This window comes from Oryctolagus cuniculus, chromosome 1, assembly GCF_964237555.1.
Source record: "Oryctolagus cuniculus chromosome 1, mOryCun1.1, whole genome shotgun sequence".
NCBI lineage: Eukaryota > Metazoa > Chordata > Mammalia > Lagomorpha > Leporidae > Oryctolagus > Oryctolagus cuniculus.
Genome location: NC_091432.1, coordinates 110,026,085 through 110,051,993, shown reverse-complemented (window position 1 = coordinate 110,051,993; position 25,909 = coordinate 110,026,085). Strand labels below are relative to the sequence as shown.

At 47.8% G+C, this 25,909-nt stretch overlaps 1 protein-coding gene across 2 annotated transcripts; it reads left to right on the top strand.

Moving 5' to 3' along the window:
• Positions 1-971: 971 nt before the first annotated feature.
• MPZL3 (myelin protein zero like 3) lies at positions 972-25,715 on the top strand. Of its 2 annotated transcripts, none has more exons than XM_002722182.5 (6): positions 972-1,126; positions 10,787-10,953; positions 15,508-15,718; positions 17,823-17,988; positions 20,562-20,625; positions 22,786-25,715. In XM_002722182.5, the coding sequence occupies exons 1-6, from the start codon at positions 1,054-1,056 to the stop codon at positions 22,810-22,812; spliced, it is 708 nt and encodes a 235-aa protein (XP_002722228.3). In that variant the 5' UTR covers positions 972-1,053; the 3' UTR covers positions 22,813-25,715. The 2 variants fall into 2 exon arrangements, with proteins under 2 accessions (XP_002722228.3, XP_051691970.2); XM_051836010.2 differs by having other exon boundaries at positions 977-1,126; positions 10,823-10,953.
• Positions 25,716-25,909: the final 194 nt, after the last annotated feature.

Here is a 25,909-nt window from a genome sequence, read left to right as displayed (position 1 = left end):
TTCTTGTCTTCGCACAAGAATTCAGGCGTGAGACAGAGAGTAGTGGGAGGTAAAATAGCAAGGTTTATTAGGGAAGGGACATCCGTAAGAATGGATGGGCACCTCTCCAGACAGGACCTGGGAAAGAGTACAGTCGCTCAGACTGGGCGGGCGGGGAGGATCTAGGTTACATGGTTCAGTGGAGTACACCTGGCCAGACCAGGCAGGCAGCTCAGCAGAGAGGCAGAGGGCTGAGCGTGCAGTCCGGTTGAGGCCGGGGGTTTTTAAGGAGATGGGTCTTTATCTTCACACATCTCCTCCTGAAACAAAGGATTTTATGGCTGTAAATATTAAGAACCTCCTATCTGAGTTTTCCCTTGAAGGTATCAGGAGGAAGCCTAGCTAGTGCCATCCTGGGTTCAGAGGAAGGGTGAGCAGGACCCCCTAGAGAATGGGGATCTGGAGCAGGGTGTTTGAAATGCAGATACTGGGCTGCATCTGGGAGATTGTGGAAGATCTGTCAGGCAGAAGGGGCGGGGATCTCCACCTGGCAGGTTATCAGGTAGAAGGGGGCAGGGCAGAATGTGAATACGGGGCTGCCCCTGAAACATTGTCAGCAGATGCATATGCTGGACATAGATGTCTCCTCTTTATTCCTTTATGTCACACACACATAAGCTCATATCTGACTTCCTACCTAACAGTTTGAACTTAAATTTAAGGGAATCAAGTATGAGTTTCACTTAATCTCTAGAGGCAGAAAAATCACAACTGGAACACAAAAATCAAGATTTAGTTTTGCAGGATTCCATAAATATTAAACTGCAGATTTCCCAGTCTTAAGCCAGCTTCATTTTAACTCAAGAGAGCACTTAGCTCTCACTAGAGAGGTGAAGACCCGCCAGTCCGCGAAACCAGGTGTGATTCTAGAAAGAAGCTACGTTCCTACGGCAACTCTTGACGCCATCTTGCTTTCCCGTTGGCGGCCTCCTGCCCTGACGTCACTTCCGGTGTCACCTGGCTCGTTCCCGGGAGCCGTAAACAAGGTGTGCAAGCAGCTGGAGCGCTGTCGGCATGCAGCAGAGCGGAGCGCCCGGAGGCCGCGGCTGCGCGCTCTCCCCAGTGCTGTGCGTTCTGTTCTTCCAGGGTGAGTGCCTCGGCTGGCCGCGCTCCACTTCCGGCCGAGGGGGTTAGGGACGTGGGTCGCTTTTCCGGTTCCGGGTGGGGGGGTCTCAGGAAACCCCCGCTGAGCTTGTGGCAGGAAGAGGAGGGGGAGGAGGGAGAGGACGTTCTCTGCTTGGTTCCACCGCCCGGAGGCGGGTTGCGCTTGAGCCCTTTCCGGAGGCTGCGGGAGCCCGACCACCTTGCGGGATTCGGCGTCGTGTTGCCGTGACGCGCAGCTCGACGCGACCGCCGCGAGCTCTGGCTTTGGGGCGCTCGGGTTATCTTGTGATGAAATCGGTGGCTGATTGCTATGGTCTTGTGCGCTGTCTTGATCAGAAAAAGGCAACTCTTGTAGCCAGTGGTTTGACCCAGTAATATGTAGGAGAGGAAACATGAACGTTGGTAATTTTATTTTTTGGGAGGATAATCGGGGCTATGAAATAAAATGTTTATTGGGCGCAGAAGGAATGTGATGTGATTTCATTGCAATAAAGAAACATTGTTAAGGAAAACAACCAATTTAACATTTTAATGAAGGACCTGTCAACTGTGTTAAATTATTTTTTAATTTTAATTTTTTTAGGAAACATCTTTACAGTCCAGAGGTCTTTTATTTATTTATCTTATACTAATTTATTATGCCATGAATTCATAAGGAATGGGTTCCAGGAGCTCAGTCTCCTTTGTGTTAAATTTTTAAATTTTAAACTAGTATCAGAAGTATAGTGTTTCCGTGATGTCCTAATCTTAAAATTTGAATAAGTTTTGTATTAATGCAGTTTTCAAATTGTATCCATTTCAGTCCAACCTAATTACCTTCATTTTAGGATGTAATTTTTCCTGGGTCTTGCATGAGTATGTATCTTCTTGGGAAATCAAGTATTAAAATAGCTAGCATTAAAGGGAATTGTGAACTTCATACAGTTTCCCTGTGGTTAATGGGGATTTCTGAAAGGGACTTAAATATTACATAAATGTAGACTTCAGATGTCCTAAATCCTCGCAGGTGAGACTGGGAAGTTTTTATTTATTTGGTGACTAATATTCTTGCTGCCAGCACACTCCTTGATACCTCCCAACTACTTGTGTTGTAAGTGTCCAGTTTTTCTGCTAGGTTCTTTTTGCAATATAGTATTTAGGCTGGCTTATGTGTCACTCCAAATAAGAGTTCTCTCTCACACATACATGGGAAATGTTAAAATCTTACCCTATAGGGAAAAAAAATCTAGAAATGGTGTTTTCTTCATTTCTCATTGACGACCACGTGTCAAATCTGCCAGACCAAGTAATTCCATCAAACGTTAAAAGTTGATTTTATGATCTCTGTGTACTTGTTGAATAGATTTATCTTTCACCATTTAAGAAAGAATAGCTTTATTGAAATGTAACTCACATGCTATACAAGTTACCCGTTGTAAACCACTGTATACGTTTCACTGGACTTTAGTATTCACAGAGCTATGAAGTCATTACCACAATCAATTCTAAAACTTCCCTTTCATTGTATCTAAGAGAAATCCTACACCCATTCCTACCTTCCCCCAGTAATTGCCAACTGGCATCCTCTTCCCATCTCTCTGGATGTGGCTGTTCTGCACATTTTGTATACATGGAATCATAGAACATGTACTTCTTTTTGCCTGACTGCTTTTACTTAATGTTCTCTCAAGGTTCATTCTTTTTTTTTTTTTTTTGTCTTTGTAAAAATTATTCCCCCAAATGTCCACAATGGCCAGGGCTCCAAAATCAGAGCCTGGAACCCAATCTGGGTCTCCTGTGTGGGTGGCAGGGACCCAAGTACTGAGCCACCAGCAGCAGCCTCCCAGGGTGCACATTAGCAGGAAGCTGGATTGGAAGCAGAGTGGCCGGGGCCAGAAGCAGGTGCTGTGATATGGGATCAGAGCATCCCAGGCAGCATCTTAGCCACCATGCCAAATGCCTGCCCCTGGTGTTACTTCTGAATTTGTTAGGTAATCGACTTTGGTTTCATACTAGTATTTATGTGCCTTTCCTCTTCTTAAATTATTAGCTTGTCCAAATTCTCTGTAAGTTATAAGTCTGGACCTGCTGTATCAGATGCCTAATTGTGTAGAAATGATAGACTAGACTAGGAGTCTTGGATTCGTACACTTTTTTATTTTTCATTTAAGTATATAATTATATGAGTCAAAGATTGGCAGTTTTCTTTTTTTTAAAATGAGATCTTTCTTTTTTAAAGGATTTATTTGAAAGAGAGAGAGAGGAAGAGAGAAAATGAGAGAGAGAGATTTTCATTCACTGATTAACTCTTCAAATGCCTGCAACAGCTAAGACTGGGCCAGGCTGAAGCCAGGAGCCAGGAGCTCCTGCTAGGTCTCCTGCAGGGGTGGCGGGAACTCTACTTGGACCATCATCTGCTGCCCTCTTAGGCACATCAGCAGGAAGCTGGATCAGAAGCAAAGAAGCCAGGACTCCAGTGTGGGGTGCCGGCATCCCACATGGCAGCATAACCTGTTCCACAACTCCTGCCCCGGGCAGATTTATATTTTGGAAAATGGAGTGTACAAATTTGGATCTTTGTTTTGACACATTTAATTTCTTCCACGTGTTAACAGTGTCTTAGGTTAAACTGTTGTTTTACATTAAAAAGTAGTTAATTATGAATATTTCAATAGTTGGCTATTTTTACTCAGCAGCTTTTTTTTTTTTTCCTCAGGTGGAAAGATATCTGTAAGGACCTTAGGCTAGGATGGAAGTTTCTGAATGAATTTAACATTACTTTGGTAATTTTTCCCCCATTCTATTTTTATGAGTAGAAGAGACAAACCAGCTATATCCATTGATCTTAAGAGACTTTTAATTTCAATACAGTCTATATATGGGAAAGTACACATATAACAAGTATATAGCTCAATGAATTTTCAGAAACTGGACATAGCTGAATAACCAGCACCCTACTCAGGATATAGAACGTTCTTGGCTCCCAGAAGCCTTCACTGTGCTTCTCTCCGGCATCATCCCTGCTCCTTCAAAGGGACCCAACCTCCAGATGTCTGACAGTATAAACTAGTTGGGTTCACCCATGGATTGTACTTGTCTGTAACTATGCATTTTTTTTTTTTTAATTAAAAAGCTTCTTAGAAAATTATTTTCAGGGCCAGTGCTGTGGCATATAAGGTTAAGCTTCTGCCTGCAGTGCCAGCATCGGGTGCTGGTTCAAGTCTCGGTTGCTCCACTTCTGACCCAGCTGTCTGTTAATGCACCTGGGAAAGCAGTGGAAGATGGCCCAAGTGCTTGGCCCCTGCACTCCCATGGGAGACCCAGAAGAAGCTCCTGTGGCCATCTGGGGAGTAAACCAGTGGATAGAAGACCTCACTCTTTCTGTGTCTCTCCCTCTCTCTGTAACTTTGCCTTTCAAATAAATTAAAAAAATTTATTCGAGAGGTAGAAAGATAGAAATAGAGATTGTGACAGAGAAAGAGAGACAGAGAAAAGGAAAGAGAGGGAAGGGGGCCAGTGCTGTGGTGCAGCAGGTTAAAGGCCCAGCCTGCAGCGCTGGCATCCCATGTGGGTGCTGGTTCGAGTCCTGGCTGCTCCACTTCTGATTCAGCTCTCTGCTATGGCCTGGGAAAGCAGAAGAAGATGGCCCAAGTCCTTGGGACCCTGCACCCATGTGGGAGACCCAGAAGAAGCTCCTGGCTCCTGGCTTCAGATCAGCTCATCTCTGGCCATTACGATCATTTGGGGAGTGAACCAGTGGAATGGAAGACTTCTCTCTCTCTCTCTTTCTGGCTCTACTTCTCTCTGTAACTCTTTCAAATAAATAAAGTAAATCTTTTTAAAAAGAAAGAAAGAGAGAGAGAGAGGGAGAGCTCCTTTCTGGTGGTTCACTCTCCAAATGGCTGTGACAACTGGAACCCGGACTGGGAAGTCAATCCAGATCTCACGTATTGGTGGCAGGAACCCAATTACTTGAGCCATCACCTCTACCGTTCAGGGTCTGCATTAGCAGGAAGCTGGAGTGGGAGCCAGAGTTGGATATGGAACACAGGTACTCCTATACGTGATGTGGACATCTTAAGTGGTGTCTAAACCTCTAGGCTAAATTCCTACCTCTGTAACTATACATTTTTCTTAGATTTGTTTTATTTGAAAGGCATAGTGACATCAGGAGGAAGGGAGGAAAAGAGTGGAGGGGAGGGAGAGAGACAAAGAGATCATCCAACAGTTGGTTCACTCCCCAGATGACTGCAACAGCCATGGAAGTGCCTGGGAAAGTGGCAGAAGATGGCTCAAGTGGTTGGACCCCTGTACTGACATGGGAGACTTCCAAGAAGCTCCTGACTCTTGGCTGCTGGCTTTGGACCAGCCCAGCTCCCACTGTTGTGGTTATCTGGAGAGTGAACCAGCAGATGGAAGATCTCTCTCTGCCTGTGTCTCTGCCTCTCTGTCTCTCTCTGTAACTCTGTCTTTCAAATAAATAAATCAGTCTTTAAGAAAGGGAGAAGCACATTAGAAACCAGAGACATGCAGAGGAGGTGTCCCTGACCTGCTGTGATGATAAAGGGAAGACTTCCTGAAGGCATCACCAAAGTTCACTCTTGAAAGAGGACTAAGAGGAAGGGGATGAGGAACATTCTAGACACAGAGAAGAACATAAATAAGGCATGGAGTCATTACATAAGTTGCCATGCATGCTTTCTGAAACTAGGTCATGTGTTGACCCCAAACCTATCAGGAGGATGGTGTGTGTGTGCAAGAGTGAGTTACATGTATTGCTTCCTGATTCAGCGTGCAGGTACTTTCCTTTTGTAGCTTGAAATTAGCCATGGTAGGAGTATTTGCACCACAGAGATTGTAGAACCCTACGTGTCTGGGCTGTTTTGAGGTGTGGTGGGTGTGTGTGTAGGTTTTGTTTTTTCTTTTATCTCTATCAGGAGAACACTGGCTGCAGTGATTGTTTTAGGTTACCCTGGGTCACCTGCAGAGCTGAGAGTAGGGGGAACTTGTCTTAGTTTACTCTTCTCCTACCATGTGGCCCCTGGGTCATGGTTTGCTGACCTCTGCCCTAAACCGTTTGCTCCCTGCCATTATCCCTTGGGTATCCCAAAGACACCTTAACCTCATCTAGAATCAAACTCATGTTCCCCTGCCAGGCCTGGTACATTCCCAGTCTTAGTGAATGGCATCACCAAGCCAGAAACCTGGGAGTCACCCCTGACACCTCCTGTTCCCTAACATCGATGTCTTCATGGTGGCTGTCTGTGCAGTTGTGGGGTTTTTCTTCCTCAGGGATACCAGTCCAGTCTGAGTGAAGCTCTCCCTGAATGGCTGCTGCAGAGAGGAGCACAGGAGAGTTAGGGTGTTGAAAAAACTGTAAAAAAAAAAAAAAAAAGATAGTGTTAGAAGAGAGTGGCTGACTAATGAACACGCTGTGTTCCTGTACTAGAGTTTTTGGTGACCTCTCTCTCTCTGTCTCCCCTTGCTGTCTTCCCCTGAATGGAGGAAACAGTCTTATAAATGAGGTGCATTCAATGGCACGTGTGCTGAACAGCTCTACTCTGCGTTATGAGGACATTGAAGACAGAGCAATGTCTGCATCCGGGAATATAACCCAGGAGGCTGAGAATCTGAGCTGGGTTTTGAAGGTGTTGGGATGTGGTATGGTGGGTGACAACACAGGCAGGATTGGTAGAGATGGGGAGAACCTTCCCCAGACATGGTCATGCACAGGGGCATGAAGGGACACAGGGTACTTGAGAAATGCCAGGACATTGTAGATACGGTGAAGGGGATGGGATGGGCAGGTCATAGGGTGACAGAAGTTTGGAGCCAGATCATTATGTTGGAATTTTATTCTATAGTCCAGTAAGGAATTATGGAAGGTTTTGAATATGAATGAATACGTATGGTACTCATTTTGATAATAATAGTAACGTTTCTGGAAAGTTTTATTCCAGGTGATGTGCTAAGCGTTTCTCATATTACCTTTTTTAGTTGTATTGGATCTTTACAGCGATCCAGGGAAGTAGGTCTTTATTAGTATTCCCATTTACCAAGTGAGGAAATTGAAGCTTGAGCAGGTCAGGTAACTTTGACTCAAGATCTCACAGCTAGGGAGTAGCTGAGCTAGGACTCAAGTCTAGGTCTGGCTAAGTCTCAGCCCATACTTTGAATCTCCATACTGTGCCTATGTTATAAGATAGAAGAATGGGATGTGGGAAGATTATAGACTACCCATCTGTTTTGACCTTGCAGTTTTTAGGGCCAGGTCTTGGGTGATGACTTTTTATTTTAACCTTTGTGGATCAGCAGAGTGGGGACTGATGGATGGGGCTTTCCAGGCAGAGGAGCGGCATTGCAAAGGCGTGGGAGGAGTGGCAGGTTGAGTATGGCAAGCGCAGAAAGGATCCTGGGGACTCACCGGGAGACCTCACTCTTTGGGCTGGGTCAGATTCCTGTTCCAGTGCTTGTTAATGAGCCCTGTCTTGGTCTCCTCCTTTTAAGAGGAATGTGAACAGACTGGACGGTCTAGAAAGGAGCAAGAAAAATGGTTCAAAGCAGGCAGAAGGCCAAGGAATCGATGACTCACAGCTGACTGTGACGGGAAGGCAGAGAGTGTAGGCGGAGCTGGAGTGGTGACACTGGCCTATGACACCAGCTAATGCGCACCGCGCACTGACTCCAGGCTGAGTGGCTTCTCAGAGTTGATTGTGTGTGTGTCCTAACCCACGCAGTCTCACAGGGACCTGCTCAGGTAAACTCTGTTAGACATCGAGTGTCTAGAAAGGCTTCAGGTTTAGGATTTGTTTTCATTTTGAAAAATTTACATATACATACATAATTTGTATACTTAAAAGGCAGAGTGGTGCACACATACACACAGATCTTCCATCTGTGGTTTGTTTACTCTCCTGCCTGCAGCAGCTGGGGCTGGGCCACGCCCAAGCCAGGAGCCAGGAACTCCATCTGAGTCTCCCACCTGCGTGGCAGGGGCCCAGGTACTTGGACCAATCATCTGCTGCCTCCCAGGTGCATTAGCAGGAAGCTGTATCCGCAGCTTGGCATATGGAACAGGCACGCCAATGTGGAGCAGGCACTCCAATATGAGGTACAGGCACTCCAATATGAGGTACAAGTGTGGCTGCATTTTGACTGCAACTTGTCACATGAGGTCAGCGAATCGTTTTCCGCTGGTGGTGTCATATCAGTTGCAAAGATTTCCAGGTTAGAGTCGCTCAGCCTGCATTGTCACTCCCTGGGGCAATGAAGACGTAAAGACGTTTGCTAAGGCTACAGAGCCAGCAGGTGATAGGGCTGGGGTTTAGGAGTCTGTGTGCTCCATCACAACACCGCCTTGCCTGGAACCAGAGGAACTACTGGTTTTCAAGACTGGACTTGCTCTTTCCTGAAGTGCTGCTGCTCTGTTTGCCTTTGGCCACTGGAAGAATCATGGTCTATTGTGGTGGATAAGGAAGCCAGGGAAACAAAATGCTGGTGAATTAATTTCCTAAAACATGGCTCCCCAGTGAAGGGTGGATTTGTACTTATTGCTTTCTGAGAGCAGAGAGTACTGGTGAGAAAAAAGTGCCACCTCTGTGGGGGGAGATGGAGTGGCAGAGTTGGATATATGAGTGGTTTTGGACAGAGAAAGTCTACAGATTTAAGAATGATCCCCAGGGAAGGCCTAGCAGTTGCAACCCCACTTGGGATGCCTGCCTTGCCTCTCATATCCGAGTGTCTGGGTTTGAGTCCTGGCTCCGCTCTGATTTCTGGCTTTCTGCTAATGTGTAGCCTGGGAGGCAGTGGTAAAAGCTCAAGTAGATAGGTCCTTGCCACCCATGTGGGAGACCTGAGTAGAGTTTCTGACTCCTGGATTCTTTCTGCTTGGCCCAGCCCCGGTTGTGGACATTAGGGAAGTGAATCAGCAGATGGGAGCTCTGTTGCTGCTTTTCAAAAAAAAAAAAAAAAAAAAAGACTTGGCATTGCAGAATGCCTTCATTGTTCTGTTTTCCTTCTTATGGTTTACTTTGAAAAAAATATATTTAAAATTTATTTATTTGAAAGACAGAGAGACAGAGAAAAGGAGGAGAGAAAGAGAGAGAGAGAGAGAGAGAGATCTTTAATCTGCTCGTTCACTCCCCAAATGCTTATAACAGGCAGGGCGGGGCCATGCCAAAATCAAGTGTCTGGAACTCCATCTGGGTCTTCCACATGGGTGGCAGGGGCCCAAGTGCTTGAACCATTATCTGCTGCTTCCCAGGGTGCATTGGCTGGAAGCTGGATTGGAAGTAGAGCAGCTGGGACCCAAACTGGGACAGGTAAGGATGCCTGCATCTCAAGTATCAACTGCTGTGCCAAACGCCCCGTGATTTACTTTTTTAAAATGGGTGTGTAGGCCGGCGCCGCAGCTCACTAGGCTAATCCTCCGCCTTGCAGCGCCAGCACACCGGGTTCTAGTCCCGGTCGGGGCGCCGGATTCTGTCCTGGTTGCCCCTCTTCCAGGCCAGCTCTCTGCTGTGGCCAGGGAGTGCAGTGGAGGATGGCCCAAGTGCTTGGGCCCTGCACCCCATGGGAGACCAGGAGAAGCACCTGGCTCCTGCCATCGGATCAGCGCGGTGCGCCAGCTGCGGCAGCCATTGGAGGGTGAACCAACGGCAACGGAAGACCTTTCTCTCTGTCTCTCTCTCTCACTGTCCACTCTGCCTGTCAAAAAAAAAAGGGGGTGTGTGTGTGATTCATCAGCCAACTTCAAGAAAGAGGGGTGGAGGAGCTGGGTAAAACTCTGGTGCAGTTTTTGTTTTTTAAATATTTATTCATTTATTTGAAAAACAGAATTACACAGAGAGAGGAGAGATGAAGAGAGCGAGCGAGCGAGTGAGCAAGAGAGAGGTCTTCCATCCGCTGGTTCACTCCCTAGTTGGCTGCAGTGGCCTGAGCTGTGCTGATCCGAAGCCAGGGGCCAGGAGCTTCTTCTGGATCTTCCATGTTGCAGGGGCCAAGGGACTTGGGCCATCTTCTACTGCTTTCCCAGGCCATAGCAGAGAGCTGAAACTGAAGTGGAGCAGCGAGGTCTCGAACCAGCGCCCATATGGGATGCCGGTACTGCAGGCGGTGGTTTACCCACCATGCCACAACACCGGCCCCCTGGTGCAGTTTTAAAATATTCTTTGAAAAAATAAATTTTCTGTTCTTAGATCTCATTTTGCTGATGATTGAGGCAGTGGTAGTACGTGTTGTAAGCATGCTGTACCTGGGGTGAGTCCCTTAGACCACAAAAGCTGCCATGTTCCTGGTGTGTGTGTGTGTGTCTGGGGGTTGTGGAAAGGAGCGGGAGATGTCGTGTTTTAGGGACAGCCCCACCTCTTTGTACTTCATTTAACCACAAGCCTGTGTTTGGAAAAACGCCGATGTGATCAGGTTTAAACTTTTTACCTAAGCATCTAATCTGTGACTTAAGATCACAAAATGATTAAAATGCTGTCTTTGATTAGGACAAGTTAGGGCCTTGTCCCTTGTGGGCTTGCCGGAGAAGATATTTTACGGCTCTGGCTCTTTGACAAGAGCCCTAAAAATGATCCATAGCGTATCTTTATTGCCGACGCCCCTCTGTGTGTTCCACCTGAATGAATATATTTTAAGCATTTGGACTTGCTTTGATTAGGTGTTTATATCGTCCTTTCCTTGGAGATTAACGCAGATGCCCATGTCCGAGGTTATGTTGGAGAAAAGGTCAAGTTGAGATGCACCTTCAAGTCAACTTCAGATGTCACCGACAAACTGACCATCGACTGGACGTACCGCCCTCCTGGCAGCAGCCGCACAGAATCAGTAAGTGTGCGTCTGCCCGGGAGCTTCCTGTGTGTGATGCTTTCCACATCCTTTTATTGCAAGTCACAGGCCTACATGAGGGTTTCTCTCCTTACAGTAGCAGATGAGCCTCTATCCTGGATGACATTTGTTTGGTCATGGAGGGCTTTTTATTCTTCCACGCAAGGATCTTGCAAATAAGCCATGGGGAAAAATTGTCAGAAACTCAGGGGGAATGTGGTTTGATTTTTGTTTCTGCTTTGTTGTTTCTTCCTGCCTGGTGGTATGGCCTCATTTTCAGATGTGATGCATTAGAAAGGGTACCTCCGGGACTGTTGGAGAGAAGCAATTCTGCAGGTCTCAAGCCCAGGCAGCCTTCCTCTGGAAGCTGCTGTTTCCTGCCTTGCGGGAGTTGAGCCAGTGGGCGTGTCTGTGCGTATCTGCAGGTTTATCTTGGCACTTCCTCCTGATGTGCAAACATCTGCACTGATTTATGCAGGCGCCTTTGAAGGACCTGGTGGCACTGTGTGTTAGTGACAGATGGTCTGACAGATGGCCTTGTAGTGTTAGGAGCAATATACTTTACTCACACATATAAAACATATTTATGGTTCAAATCCCATTGTGCATGTCTAATTGAAGGTTGCAATGCTATAATAAAACCCTTCTAATAGGATCCTTAGCTCAGGATAGGTGGTATTCAGGAATATAAATATCATGACTGTATATAAGAGTATATTTTTGAAAATGTCCTTAACTTATTTGTACTGTCTCCATCATTAAAACATGTTCTGTTTGATTTTTTTTTTTTTTTTGACAGGCAGAGTTAGACAGTGAGAGAGAGACAGAGAGAAACGTCTTCCTTTTTCTGTTGGTTCACCCCCTAAGTGGCCGCCCCGGCTGGTGTGTTGCGGCTGGCGCGCTGTGCCTATCTGAAGCCAGGAACCAGGCGTTTCCTCCTGGTCTCCCATGCAGGTGCAGGGCCCAAGCACTTGGGCCATCCTCCACTGCCTCCCCGGGCCACAGCATAGAGCTGGACTGGAAGAGGAGCAACTGGAACAGAATCCGGTGCCTCGACCAGGACTAGAACCCGGGGTGCTGACGCCGCAGGTGGAGGATTAGCCTAGTGATCGTGGTGCCGGCCATGTTTAATTTTCATATGTAATCTTTTTTTTTTTTTTTTTGACAGGCAGAGTGGACAGTGAGAGAGAGAGAGACAGAGAGAAAGGTCTTCCTTTGCCGTTGGTTCACCCTCCAATGGCCACTGTGGCCGGCGCGCTGCGGCTGGTGCACCATGCTGATCCGAAGCCGGGAGCCAGGTGCTTTTCCTGGTCTCCCATGGGGTGCAGGGCCCAAGCACTTGGGCCATCCTCCACTGCCTTCCCGGGCCACAGCAGAGAGCTGGCCTGGAAGAGGGGCAACCGGGACAGAATCCGGCGCCCCGACCGGGACTAGAACCCCGTGAGCCAGTGCCGCAAGGCGGAGGATTAGCCTATAGAGCCGTGGCACCGGCCCATATGTAGTCTTTGAATTCTGTTTTAGGAGCCAGTATTGCAGGCCACATAGCTTGGAGCTGGGTAGGTGACTGTAGTGGAGGAAGCCAAGCTGTATTCATGGCCCCTTTTTCTTTAGACTTAAATAGTTCACTTTGTCCTGAGTGATCAGGAAACTTTGGCTGGCCTTATTTGGCTCTGCCTTCTTGGCCAGAATAGATCAGAGCCGGCGGTGGGGAGCTGCTTGCGTTAGAAACCTGACGTGTACATGGTTTGCACAGTGCTGCTTTCTGCAAGGCTGGTCAGAAATCCAGCAAACGCACCATAAAAGTCCATGGTTACAGGGTCAGGATTCCCTTAGGTTAATCAGTTAGCAAGGAACGTATGGGTTAGATTGACTTTGATGATGCTTTTGACAATGAATTTCAGACTCCTTGATACTGACTGATGCCTGTGGTCAAAGAGGGGTTGTCCTTCACCTGGCTCTTTCCCACTAGAGTGTAAGTTATAAGATAGCAGGGGCTGTGCCTAGATGCTTCCCACCGTCTCCTTTTGCTTAACATGGTGCCTAGCACATGAGAGCTGTGCGTTAAAGATTTGTTCAGGGGCCAGTGTTGTGGCTTAGCGAGTTAAAGCCCTGGCCTGAGGCGCTGGTATCTCGTATGGGCGCTGGTTCTAGTCCTGGCTGCTCCTCTTCTGATCCAGCTCTCCTATGGCTGGGAAAGCAGTAGAAGATGGCCCAAGTCCTCGGGCCCCTGCACCTGCGTGGGAGATCCGGAAGAAGCTCCTGGTTCCTGGATTTGGATCGGTGCAGCTCAGGCCGTTGTAGCCATCTAGGGAATGAACCAGCAGATGGAAGACCTCTCTCTCTGTCTCTACCTCTCCCTGTAACTCTGTCCTGTCTTTCAAATAAATAAAAATAAATCTTAAGAAAAAAAAAAAGAATTGTTGAATGAATTCATGAACAAAGGAAGCAATAAGTGATTCAGCCAATTCTTTAGGAAGTTGCGCTTCAAAATTGGGCAATTCAGTGGTTGCAAACACCTGCGTTCCTAAGTGGGAAGTACCAAGTAAACAAAGAAAGAGGAAAGGCTTGTATCTTCTTTTTTTTTGGAAGGGAGGGGCCTGACTTGCTCTTTTTTCTTTCTTTCTTTTTTTTCTTTTCTTTTCTTTTTTTAAATATTTATTTGTTTGAAATACAGAGTCAGACAAAGAGAGTAAGATCTTCCATCCAGTGGTTCACTTCCCCAATGATTGCAAAGGCTGGAGCTGAACCCATCTGAAGCCAGGAGGAGCCAGGAGCTTCTTCTGGGTCTCCCACGTGGGTACAGGAACTCAAGCACTTGGGCCATCCTTTGCTGCTTTCCATGGCACATTAGCAATGAGCTGGGTCAGAGTGGAGTAGTTGGGTCTCAAACCAGCATCCGTATGGTGTACAGGAGGTAGTTTTACCTGCTATGCCATAGTGTCGCCCCCAAGGCTTCTATCTTGCATAAGAGAGAAAAGCCATGTGGTGCTGTAGTATCTGCCCAACCTACCTCCCCATCTCACTTGATGCTTTTGGAGATGAAGTGTATGATTACCAAGTCCAAAGCAGCCTAATTTTAATTCAACATACATTCATCAAGTACTTATTATGCATTTGAATGGGGTTTCTGTTAGCTGCCAACATAGGTGACTTGAGAGGGACCAGATTATGGTACACCCTCCTGGCCATTCTGAGAGTAAACACATCTCCCTTGTGTCGATTGCTAGTTGTGTACCTTTGAGGAACTCCCTTCATTTTTATTTTTGGTCTTGTTTCCCTTTCTATACGTTTGGAATAATTATGCTTGTATCACATGGTTCAGTGTTGTTATGAGGCCCAGGTGAGTAGCAAGTAAACCAATAACCCAGTGGGAAAAGGGCAAAGGATTTGAATAGGTATTTCCCCAAAGAAGGGATGCAAGTGGCCAACAGCTGTCTGAAAGAAATGCTGAACATCACTAATCAGGGAAATGCAAAAAGAAAACACAGTGAGACTACCTCACGTTGGTAGATTGGCTACTATCAAAAAGATGAACGATAAGTGATTAAGAGGACGAGGAAAAAGTGGTATATACTGTTAGTTGGGATATAAGCTGGTAATAGCTATTTTGGAAGATAGGATGGATATTCCTAAAAAAAAATCTAAAAATAGAATTGCAATGTGATCCAGCCATCCCAAAATGTTGGGTTTGTAATGGAAAGAATTGAAATTGGTATGTCAAGGAGGCAGCAGTATGCACATGCTCACCTTACACAATGTACAGCAGCCAAGAAATGGAAGCAACCTATGTGTCCATCAGCTGAGCAGTGGGTAAAGAGGATATTTGTGCAGACAATGCAATCCCGTCCAGCCTTTTAAAGGAGCGGAGTTCTGTCATTTGTGACAACATGGATGGAACGGGAGAAAGACAAATACTGTGTGATCTCACTTCTATGAGGAATCTGAAAAAGTCCGTCTTACAGAAATAGAGAGTAGTAAGGTGACTATCAGAGGTGGAGACAAAGGGGGATGGGTGGGGTGGGGAGAGGAGAGAGATTGATCAAAGGTGCAAAGTCTCAGTGGGACAGAAGCAGTCGTGATCTGTGGCACTGTGTGGTGACCACAGTTAATAATAATGTACTGTTTATTTCCAAGTTGCTAAAAGAGGGTTTTAGTTGGCAAGGTAGTGGATATGTTAATTAGCCTGATTGTTTCTTGCTACAGTGTATATATAGATCAAAATATTACATTGCACCCCATAAGTAAATATATGCAATGATTTTTCAATTAAAAGCAAATAGAAAGAACTACTTTCAGATGGCTCCAGGCGAATGAAGTCTCTGGTTGAGAATGACTGCTTTAGGACTTCAGGGACAGCTGGCAGAGCCAAGGGTCAGGACCCCAGGATCCTCTCATCAGGCTTTTTCTTAACCTGTTATATTAAACGCACTCCCCCCAAAATGGCCCAGCTGAAAAAACCTGTTATATGAGTACAGTTTCCTTGGGATATACGCAGCTTACACTTTCATTGCATTTTCCAAATTAATTCTTTCTCCCCTGGTCTTGCTTTCTTAGATTTTTCATTATCAGTCTTTCCAGTACCCAACCACAGCAGGCACGTTTCGGGATCGGATTTTCTGGGTTGGGAACGTGTACAAAGGGGATGCATCCATTAGCATAAGCAGCCCCACCCTAAAGGACAACGGGACATTCAGCTGTGCTGTGAAGAATCCCCCAGACGTGCACCATAACATCCCCCTGACGGAGCTCACGGTCACAGAAAGGGGTAAGTGCATCCCCACCACCCTGCTCTCACCGCTGCTGCTTCCTGGAAGCTGTCGTCCTAAGTCGGTTGTCATTGGGTCGTTGCATTAAAGTGATTTTCCTGCCATCCTCAGTATGCCTGTTAGGATGAATTTTTAATCTTTATTATTATTTTAAAAATATTTATTTATTTATTTGAGAAGCAGAGTTACAGGGAGAGAGAGAGGGAGAGGTCTTCTCTCCGCTGGTTCACTCCCCAGATGGCCCCAACGGCCAGAGCTGCGCCGATCCGAAGCCCGAGCCAGGAGCTTCTTCTGGGTCTTCCACAAGGGTGCAGGGGCCCAAGGACTTGGACCATCTTCTACTGCTTTCCCAGACCACAGCAGAGAGCTGGATCTGAAGTGGAGCAGCCGGGACTGGAAATGGCACCTGTATGGGATATGGGATGGCGGCACTACAGGCAGAGGCTTAGCCCACTACGCCACAGCACTGGCCCCTATCTTTATTTTGAAAAGTAGATTTTCTCTTCGAGTATGGCGTATTTTCCCCACTACTCCTTTTTTGCTTTAACTTCGGGTGACCACAGGCTTGTGGAAAGTGTGGCAACCCCCCGCGTAGGTGGCGTGGCTGTCCTTTCACTTTCCCTGTCGTGTTGGCTGTCCCAGCTGAGCCATGTTCTCGCCCATACCTTTAGAAGGTGTCTGGTAATGAAGGAGACTGCATTTATGCTGCCAAGGGCAGCCGTTCCCTTTCAGAGTGAGACAGGAGGAGGGGAGGTTAAGGACTGACCTTTCCCTCTATTCTTCCCTGTCAAGTGGTCATTCTAGTCCTTACTTGGGTTTGAACCGAAGCCTTGGAGATACGTTATGGTTCATTACAGACGCCGGCCTGCCCTGCCGTCTCCCCACACCCTCTTCTTCTGCCTGCTTCTCTCACAAAGAGTAGTAACTTGGAAGTTTCAAAGTCATGGGCACATTTATACTACCAGCAGGAGTTGTTCTGGAAGATAGTTTAGTAGTATGAGTTAGAGTCCTTAAGATTGTGTGTATTTTGATTCAGTAATTCTAATTTTTAATTTTATCTTAAGAAGCAGAGCAATGAGGTGAGTGTTTGGTGTGGCAGGTAAGCTACCGCTTGAGAGGCCTGCATCCCATATCAGAGTGCCTGGGTTCAAGTCCCAGCTCCGCTCCTGATTCCTGATTCTTGCCGATGTGTACCCTGGGAGGCAGCAGATGATGGCTCAAGTACTTGGGACCTGGCATTTGGGGAGTGAACTCTAAGCTGGGAGATCTCGCTCTCTCTGCTTTTCTAATAAAAAGAAAGTAAATAAATCCATCTCTTTTTTAAAAAAAGAAATAGAGCTAAACATGAGGGTTTATGTATAAGGATGATCATCCTAAGATAACTTGGAGATTCGGAGACTTAATGTCCAGCTCCAGAGAGTCAATTCAATGAGTCATTCAATATAGTAGAGTACTATACAGCCATTAGGCATTAAATCTGAAAATGGCATGAAGAATGTTTATCATATTGAGTAAAAACGGAAGCTTGAGAATAGTATGTTAAATATGTTACTGCCCCCCATGTGCACATCTGTACCCAATATGCCTTGAAAGAACATGTAATGGTAGATGCCAGTATGTTATTTCTAGGTAGTAGGATAATGGGTACTTTTTAAAAAAGGATTTTTTTATTGATTTGAAAGGCAGAGTGACAGGGGCGGGGTGGGGTGGGGAGAGAGCTCCTCCTCCACCCACAAGTTCACTTTCCAAAGCAAGGAGCCCAGAATCCCATCCAGGTCCTCCCGTGTAGGTGGCACAGACCCAGATGTTCTGCTGCTTTCCCAGGAGCAGTAGCAGGCATCTGGATTGGAAGTGGAGTACTTGGGACTGGAACCGGTACTCTAATATGGGGTACAGGTATGGCAAGTGGTGGTGTAATCCACTAAGCCACAAGGCTCGCCCCGAGTTTTTAGCCTCCATTGTCCTTGTGTATATATTCTTCCTTTTCCACCATGAATCGATTCCTTTTGTAATCATAAGAAATGCAAACGCTGAAGCAGAACGTGACTCCTGTGGAAGAAGCCTCTGCGTGTCCCTCTCTCACCCTCTCTCCCTCCCCCCTAGGGTTTGGCACCATGCTCTCCTCGGTGGCCCTCCTCTCTGTTCTCGTCTTCATCCCCTCTGCGGTGGTGGTGGTCCTGCTGCTGGTGCGGATGGGGCGCCAGGCTGCGGGGCTGAACAAGAGGAGCAAGGCTGGCTATAAGAAGTCGTCTATTGAGGTTTCCGACGAGTAAGTCCCGGCCTGCTCTGCGGGTGCTGCCCTGCCCGTACCGTGCGTCCACGCCCCGCTTCTCTTGCGCGCTGAGTTTAGGTCTGATGGTGCAGTTCCCTTTGGAAGAGAGTGGCTGTGCTGTGGAGCACTGGAAGGGAGGCTGCAGGTGGAGCTTGTGGATATAACCGGGAGAGAGACGGAGGAGCTGTCAGATCGGCCCCATCTTCTGGGGAAATCAGAGTGTACGGGGCCGTAGTTCTGAATATAAACTTGGATGCGGCTATCTCATTTCTTCAAAATCCAGAGGAGATTCCAAATCAGTTGTCCCCCCCGCTTTTTTTTTTTTTTTTTTTTCGCCACTGAACTGATGTCTCCTGGCTGAAGATGCATGCGTAATGATAGAGGCTTTAAGAATAGCTGTGGAGGACAAAAGTGTCTAAATCAGGGATCTGTTCTTGGTCAGCAGACACTCCGCAGGAGCTGAGTGGACTGTGGTTGTCAAAGCCACTCTGCTGGTGAGCAGGCATCATCCAGTGTTTGCCCTCAAGACAAATCTACTAAAAAAAAAAAAAAAAAAAAAAAGTAACAAAATTCTACCTAAAAACCCCATTGGTTCTCCATTGTCTTTGTCAGGGGTCTTTAACCTGATGGTCTTAGCCTGAGAGGGCCCAGGTTTTCAGAGCGTGTGTGTGTGTGTGAGTGTGTGTGTATGTGTGTGTGAGTGTGTTCATGTATTCCCCCCCCCCCGCCATGCTTTTATTTAAAGGATCAAGGGTGCCCTGTACAAGGAATCTATGGCCCCAAAGAGGTGATGAATGCTTGATTGAAACATCTATTTCTTTTTAATTTTTTAAAAAAGATTTATTTATTTTGAAAGACAGAATTAGAGAGAGAAAGAGACATAATCTTCCACCCATTTGTTCACTCCCCAAATGGCCGCAATGGCTGGAGCTGGGCCAAACAGAAGCCAGGAGCCAGGAGCTTCCTCGAGGTCTCCCACACGGGAGACTGGGGCTCAAGGACTTGGGCTATCTTCTACTGCTTTCCCAGGCCATCGCAGAGAGATGGATAGGAAGAGGAGCAGCCAGGACTTGAATCAGTGCCCATATGGGATGCTGGCGCTGCAGGCAGTGGCTTTACCCGCTGCACCATAGCGCTGGTCCCTAAAATGTATATTTCTAAGGTTAGTATACAAAACCCTTTATTATCTGACCTCGTCACATTGTTTCCTGCCATTTCTTTTCATTGACCCTGCATTCCAGCCGCTGTGAGCTGTCCTCGAGCAAATCATTTACCCTCTATGCTTTTCTGTGGCCTGGATTGCCTTCCTCTCCTCTCCTGCTTGCCCGGAAGCTCCAAATCTTCAACCTTCCGTCTCTTGAGTATCCCTAGCTCCTCCAGGGTGCAGCTCTTCCACGCCCTGCCCTTTGCTGCCACAGCAGTTTGACATTAACTCTATTAAAATGCTGATCACATATTGTATTATAACATACTTAAGGGGCCAGCACTGTGGCGTGGCTGGTAAAGCTGCCGTCTGCAGTGCGGGCATCCCATATGGGTGCTGGTTCGAGACCCAGCAGTTCCACTTCTGATCCAGCTCTCTGCTGTGGCCTGAGAAAGCAGTGGAAGATGGCCCAAGTCCTTGGGTCCCTGCACCCGCGTGGGAGACCTGGAGGGAGCTCCTGGCTCCTAGCTTTAGATCAGTGCAGCTCCAGCCATTGCAGCCATTTGGGGAGTGAACCAGCAGATGGAAGACCTCTCTCTCTCTGCTTCTCTTTCTCTTTCTGTGTAACTCTGACTTTCAAATAAATAAATACATCTTTTATAAAAAATAGCATACTTAAGTTTAATGCTTGAAGATTTATTTGAAAGGCAGAGGGAGTGAGGAGGTGGAGAAGTGAGATAGAGAGAGAGCAAGTGAGAGAGAGATCTTCAGTACATAATTCACTAATTCACTCCCCAAATGCCTGCAGCAGCCGGAGATGTGCCAGCCCCAAGCCTGGAGCCAGAAACTCCATCTGGGTCTTCCACCTGGGTGGCAGGAACCCTATTACTTGGACCATCAGCCTCTGGCTCCCAGGTGCATTGTCAGAAAGCTGGATTAGAAGCACAGAGTAGCAGGGTAGCCAGGACTTGCACCAGGCACTCCTATGGGATATGCATGTGCCAAGTGGTGGCTTAACGCTCTGCACCACAACACTTGCCCCTACTTGTTAGGTTTTACCAGGTCTCTCACCTCCATGAGATTGTAAGCTCTTCAAGGGACCATGTTTTGTTTGTTTATGTTTTTACCCTCGCCTAGCATGATAACCAGACATTGTTGGTGCTTGGTACAATTCTGAATGAAAAATTATGACTCATTTCTATTTATTGAGCACATACTATGTGCTGGGCAACATATTTAATTTTATTTCCTCCTATTCTTGAAGGGCAGGCAGGAAGTCTGTATTTTATAGATGAGAAACAGGCACCTGGCTGGTGGGTGGCAGAACCAGGATCGAGGCCAGGCCTGTGGGTTTCAATGCCTGTGTTCTTGCACGTCCTCTGCTGAGCATGGTGATGGTCCGGGTTTGCTCTGTCCCCTTCTGCAGCACCGACCAGGAGGAGAACGACACGTGCATGACAAGGCTTTGCGTCCGCTGTGCCGAGTGCATGGTAAGTCCCCGCCAGTCCCTCTGCTGTCTGTCTGTCTCACTTTCCCGCTGACTCAGGGAGGTCCTTGGCCCTCCGAGGCAGCAGGGGATATGCAGATAGGACCACGCGAGGTCTGAACCAGAGTCTTTGCCCAGAGCCTTCCAGTCACAGGGGAGCCCCGCCAGTTGTGAGCACGATTTTGTTGTCTGCCTCGTGAGCGTGGGCTGGTATTCGTAGGTTAGGGAGAGGGCTGGCCCGAGCAGCCTGTGCTGGCCTGCGCGCTGGATTCATCCGAGGACACTCCGACTGGCTGGCCCAGAGCCCCGAGTGTGATTTTCTTGCTGAGCCTCAGTGTTTGCCAGGGAGGTAGAGCAACAGAACCTTTCGGTAACCGGATGTCTTTTCTCAATGAACATTACCACGTGGAAGGCTCAGGTTTGGATTTCAATGGAAAAAGGCTGCTACGGCCGCCCCTCGAGTACTTGCTGTTTCTAGGAAGCCTGTGTGCAGTATACTAGGTACTCAGGAAACAACAGTGAACAAAACTGACCAAAAGTTCAGCCCCCACAGAACTTAATGTTCTTCACCTGGAAAACATTTTCTCATTCTGCAAGGTCCAGCTGAGATGCCACTGCCCGTTAAACTGCATTTTTCTTTTTTTTTTTCTTTTGGATAGTCAGAGTGGACAGTGAGAGAGAGACAGAGAGAAAGGGCTTCCTTTTTCCGTTGGTTCACCCTCCAATGGCCGCCGCGGCCGGCGCACCACGCTGATCTGAAGGCAGGAGCCAGGTGCTTCTCCTGGTCTCCCATGGGGTGCAGGGCCCAAGCACTTGGGCCATCCTCCGCTGTACTCCTGGGCCACAGCAGAGAGCTGGCCTGGAAGAGGGGCAACCGGGACAGAATCCAGCACCCCCACCGGGCCTAGAACCCCGTGTGCCGGCGCCGCAAGGTGGAGGATTAGCCTATTGAGCCACGGCGCCGGCTCACTGACTGCATTTTTCTAAAAGACAGTTACAGAGAGGGAGTGGGTGGGGGAGGAGAGATCTATCTATCTATCTATCTATCTATCTGCTGGTTTGCTCCCCAAATGGCTGCAATGGCTGGACTGGGCCAGGCTGGAGCCAGGAGCCAGGAGCCAGGAGCTTCTTCCGGTCTCCCATGCGGGTGCAGGGTCCCAAGCACTTGGGCCATCTTCTACTGCTTTCCCAGGTGCAGTAGCAGAGAGCTGGGTCAGAAGTGGAGCATCTGGGAGGAACCGACGCCCATGTGGGTTTTGGTATTGCAGGTGGTGTCACAACACTGACCCCCATGATGAGTGCTTGCTAATCTTGAATGAGTGCTTACAGAGTGCCAGGCCCCATGCAGAGCAATCTGCATATAGTGTCTCATTCAGTTCAGTAGGTGTTTTTGTTGTCCTCATTTTACAGATGAGAAAACCAGCTTTTAGAGAAGTGAACTAGTTTTTTTTTTTTTTTTTTTTTTTTTTTTTTTTTAAGATTGATTTATTTATTTCAAAGTCAGAGTTACACAGAGAGAGGAAAGGCAGAGAGAGAGAGTTCTTGCATCCGATGGTTCACTCCCCAATGGGTCACAATGGCCGGAGCTGTGCCGATATGAAGCCAGGAGCCAGATGTGTCTTCCGGGTCTCCCACGCGGGTGCAGGGGGCCAAGGACTTGGGCCATCTTCCACTGCTTTCCCCAGCCATATCAGAGAGCTGGATCGGAAGTGGAGCAGCTGGGTCTCGAACTGGCGCCGATATGGGATGCTGGCACTTCAGGCCAGGACATTAACCTACTGTGCCACAGTGCCGGCCCCAGTGAACTAGGTTTATCCAAGCTCACACAGCCAGTAAGGGTGGAACTTGGAAGCAGCGTGACCCCTCGCCTCACCTCCCAAACACAATCCTGTGTGCTCTGCTGTAGCCAGGGAACCCTTCCTTGTATTCCGAGGTCTCAAAAAATATTCACCGAGGGAAAGGAAACCAGCAAGGCTTCCAGGCAGCAGTGAGCCCACTAGGCATGATCATACCGAGGTGCCTGACGCTTCACGGGGGTGTAGGCGTGGCAGGTCCGGGGCATCGGGCTCCTACTTCACACTCTGGTTCCCTTGGAGGATCCGAGTATGTGGACTTCGGCGTTGTACTTCCCGTGCACACCACGCCCTCCGTTCTTTCCCTCCAGGACTCAGACTACGAGGAGACATACTGATGAAAGCCTGCGTGAGATAAGAAGAGCCTCCTACACCAGAAATGACCCCACTCCCCGGCAGCTGCAACCTCTCAGAGGGCAGCGCTGGCCCGGACGGCCGGGGCAGAACATCTGGGGGTCATCTGTGAAGACACTAGAAGCCATTTATTTATTGAAGAAGTGTTGTTGTTGTGTTTGTACACTTCAGAAGCCGTCAGAAGAGACTCATGACTTCCCTTCTGACAGGTTACTCTAGTCGGATGAAGAAAGTCTTTTCCTGGGCAGATACTTTTTGGTTCCGTGTTCTCTTCTGGTTTAGAAGGAGAATCCTAAGTGTTTGCCACGTTGCTGATGCCAAAATGATTATTGCAGCAAAGTGGATCGTGTAGTTTCCTGATGTACTACCAGACAAAATGTTGTCTGGGACATGCGTCCTTTGCTTTTTGCTCCAGGGACATGTCCAGCTGTGAATTAGTCTACAGCATAGAGTCCTGGTTTAGTGGTCGCGTCGACTGTGAGCGACTTGGAGTGCACAACCCTAATCTCCTGGGAGCTGGGAGGATCAGGAGTCTTTGGATTGCCTTTACTGGGGTTTTAAAGTATTAAATAAAGTGTCGTCCGTTTACAATTAAGGCAAGGAGTGGTGAGCTAGAGGAGTCCTGGTTTGGTTTGGTTTGGTTTGGGTCTCCTTGGCCCAAGGAGTGTTTGTTTTCTTACAGCTGACTAATTGTGGTTTCATTCTCGATTTTTCAGATTAGAGGCAAGGAAAATTCTTGAAAAGAATGTAGTGGGGACGTCCAGACTGTTTTAGCATTTCTCTGCACTTGAACCTTTTCACTTGTGTTGTTCTCTAAAATGTTGACTTCTAAAATGCACCAGCTGCAAGTGCACTGTGATGGGCAAGCTGTCTTCCATCCTCCCACAGCAGCGCACTTCAAATGTTAACTTAGATGGGGTTTCTGCAGGCCATCAGCATGTATGTGTAACGTCGCGAGGTTCGTGTCTCCCTCATGAGAAGTGAAAATTATCTCCCTCCTTCATCTTTGTGTTTCTTCTTCTTTTTTTTTTTTTTGACAGGCGAATGGACAGTGAGAGAGAGACAGAGAGAAAGGGCTTCCTTTTTCCGTTGGTTCACCCCCAATGGCTGCTACGGCCGGCGCACCGTGCTGATCCAAAGCCAGGAGCCAGGTGCTTTTCCTGGTCTCCCATGCGGGGGCAGGGCCCAAGGACTTGGGCCATCCTCCACTGCACTCCCGGGCCACAGCAGAGAGCTGGACTGGAAGAGGAGCAACTGGGACAGAATCCGGCGCCCCGACTGGGACTAGAACCCGGTGTGCTGGCGCCACAGGCGGAGGATTAGCCTAGTGAGCCGTGGCGCCAGCCCATCTTTGTGTTTTCAATAGGAAGTCCTGCTCCATGGTTCCTCCCTCTGTGTTTCAGGGGGTTCCCACATGGTAACATCTTGCACTATGAATGTTATAAAGCCACTTGTATCTTTTTGGCCAAGATCTCGTTTTAAAAATTTGGGTCATTAGCTCTGCTCGTAGAATTGGCCTGGCCTCTTGTGTCAGTCTGGAGCGGAGAATCTGGTTAGTTGACGGTCTCCTGTGATTCACCTGCAGTCACGGAAGGAATCAGAAGAGGCGGATGGGATGGCAGTTGACATTTTCAGTAGGTAAACGCTGCAGTCCTTCAGGCCACTTTTTTAAGGATGTGGTTGTCTGTGGCCAATAGAATGAGACCATTTTTAACACCCAACAGAGAAAAGAAAATAATTTGAACAACAAAAGTAAATTCTTGGCACTCTTGGGGTTTGAAGATAGAGATCTAATTGTAAGGGGGAGTTTCTGTGTCTCATTTCTCTCCCACTGAGATGTTTCCGGAACCCATTCAAAGCCACATCCCATGAAATGGGGAACTGGTTTGGGGTGAGGCTTCTCGTAATCCCCTCGCAGGTCCGTTGTGAGGATGTGTCCAGTGTGGATGTTTGTCCTTCCAGGCAAAGGGTGCCCTGTGAGTACTCGGACGGGGTACTTTGTAGCCTGATCGTGACTTGCAACGGTCCCTTCCTTTCGAGGTGGTCGAGCGGTAGAGCTCTTTGTGGTGAAGGAGTGAATTGGCGATACAGTCTACTGCTCGAGTTTGTGGTCCCATCCTGGCTGGAGACGATCACACTGTGGGGGAGGGAAGGTTGCAGCTTTTGTCTTCAAAGGAGCTGAAGACGCCTGCCTGCCTGCCTGCCTGCAGGGTGAAAGGCAGAGGGAGTCCGTGTCTCACCTGCTGTTTGCATCTCCCAAGGTGCCGTACTCTTCATTTTTGCCCCTCCATGGACTCTTCTCCTCACTTGGAGACTGGCCTGTGTAGAAAGGGTCAAAGGGTTTCAGCATCTTTCTCTGGTGGGCGAAGCCTCGACTGGTGGTTTCATTCCTTTACGAGTTTTGTGCATTAGACTCTGATTCTATCACAAAGTGTGAGCTTATGAAGTACGTTGTGTCTCCCGTGCTCCTGTTACTTTGGGCTACTTGGAGAACCTTTTAGTTCCCGGCAGCTCCTGAAATGGGCACTCATGCTTCAAGAGGGAAGACTGCCATCTCTTTGTTTAAAAAAAAAAAAAAAAAAAAACAGCCCTGGAAGAGAAATCCCGAGTGTGAGTGTTCTGTTGTGGCCCATAGCCGTGTTGCTAGCCGGAGCTGCGAGGCGATCCACGGGACCAAGACGACTCTAACTGCACAACGTAGAACCTTGCTGCTCCAAGAGGCAGCTCTGTTCCTTTGCCTCCAGTGTTGGACTGTTAACTGCTGCATCTCATCACCTTTTTTTTTTTTTTTTGTAAGAGGGTATGCACCGTTGGGCCATGTGCACTGACATTGTAACTCTTGGTATCTTTACCACAGCATAATTAATAAACTTCTCTATGTCTTCTACCTGCCTTTTGGTGTACATCTGTTGGAGGGTTGTCATGTGAAAGAGGGGGGTTTGTGGTTTTCAGCATGAAGCAAACAGATGTGTCTGAGCTGTACCCTAGCAAGAAGCCACATAGATTTCAATTCGGTGGTCTGCTGGAGCCAGCTCCCACGACAGGAACCGATGATAACATTTTTTAGGGACTTTGCCAATT

Coding starts and splice junctions, on each gene's coding strand:
- MPZL3 (XM_002722182.5), top strand. CDS start 1,054: ATGCAGCAGAGCGGAGCGCCCGGAGGCCGCGGCTGCGCGCTCTCCCCA. Junction 17,989..20,561: donor TCTATTGAGGTTTCCGACGA/GTAAGTCCCGGC, acceptor CCCCTTCTGCAG/CACCGACCAGGAGGAGAACG. Junction 20,626..22,785: donor TCCGCTGTGCCGAGTGCATG/GTAAGTCCCCGC, acceptor CTTTCCCTCCAG/GACTCAGACTACGAGGAGAC.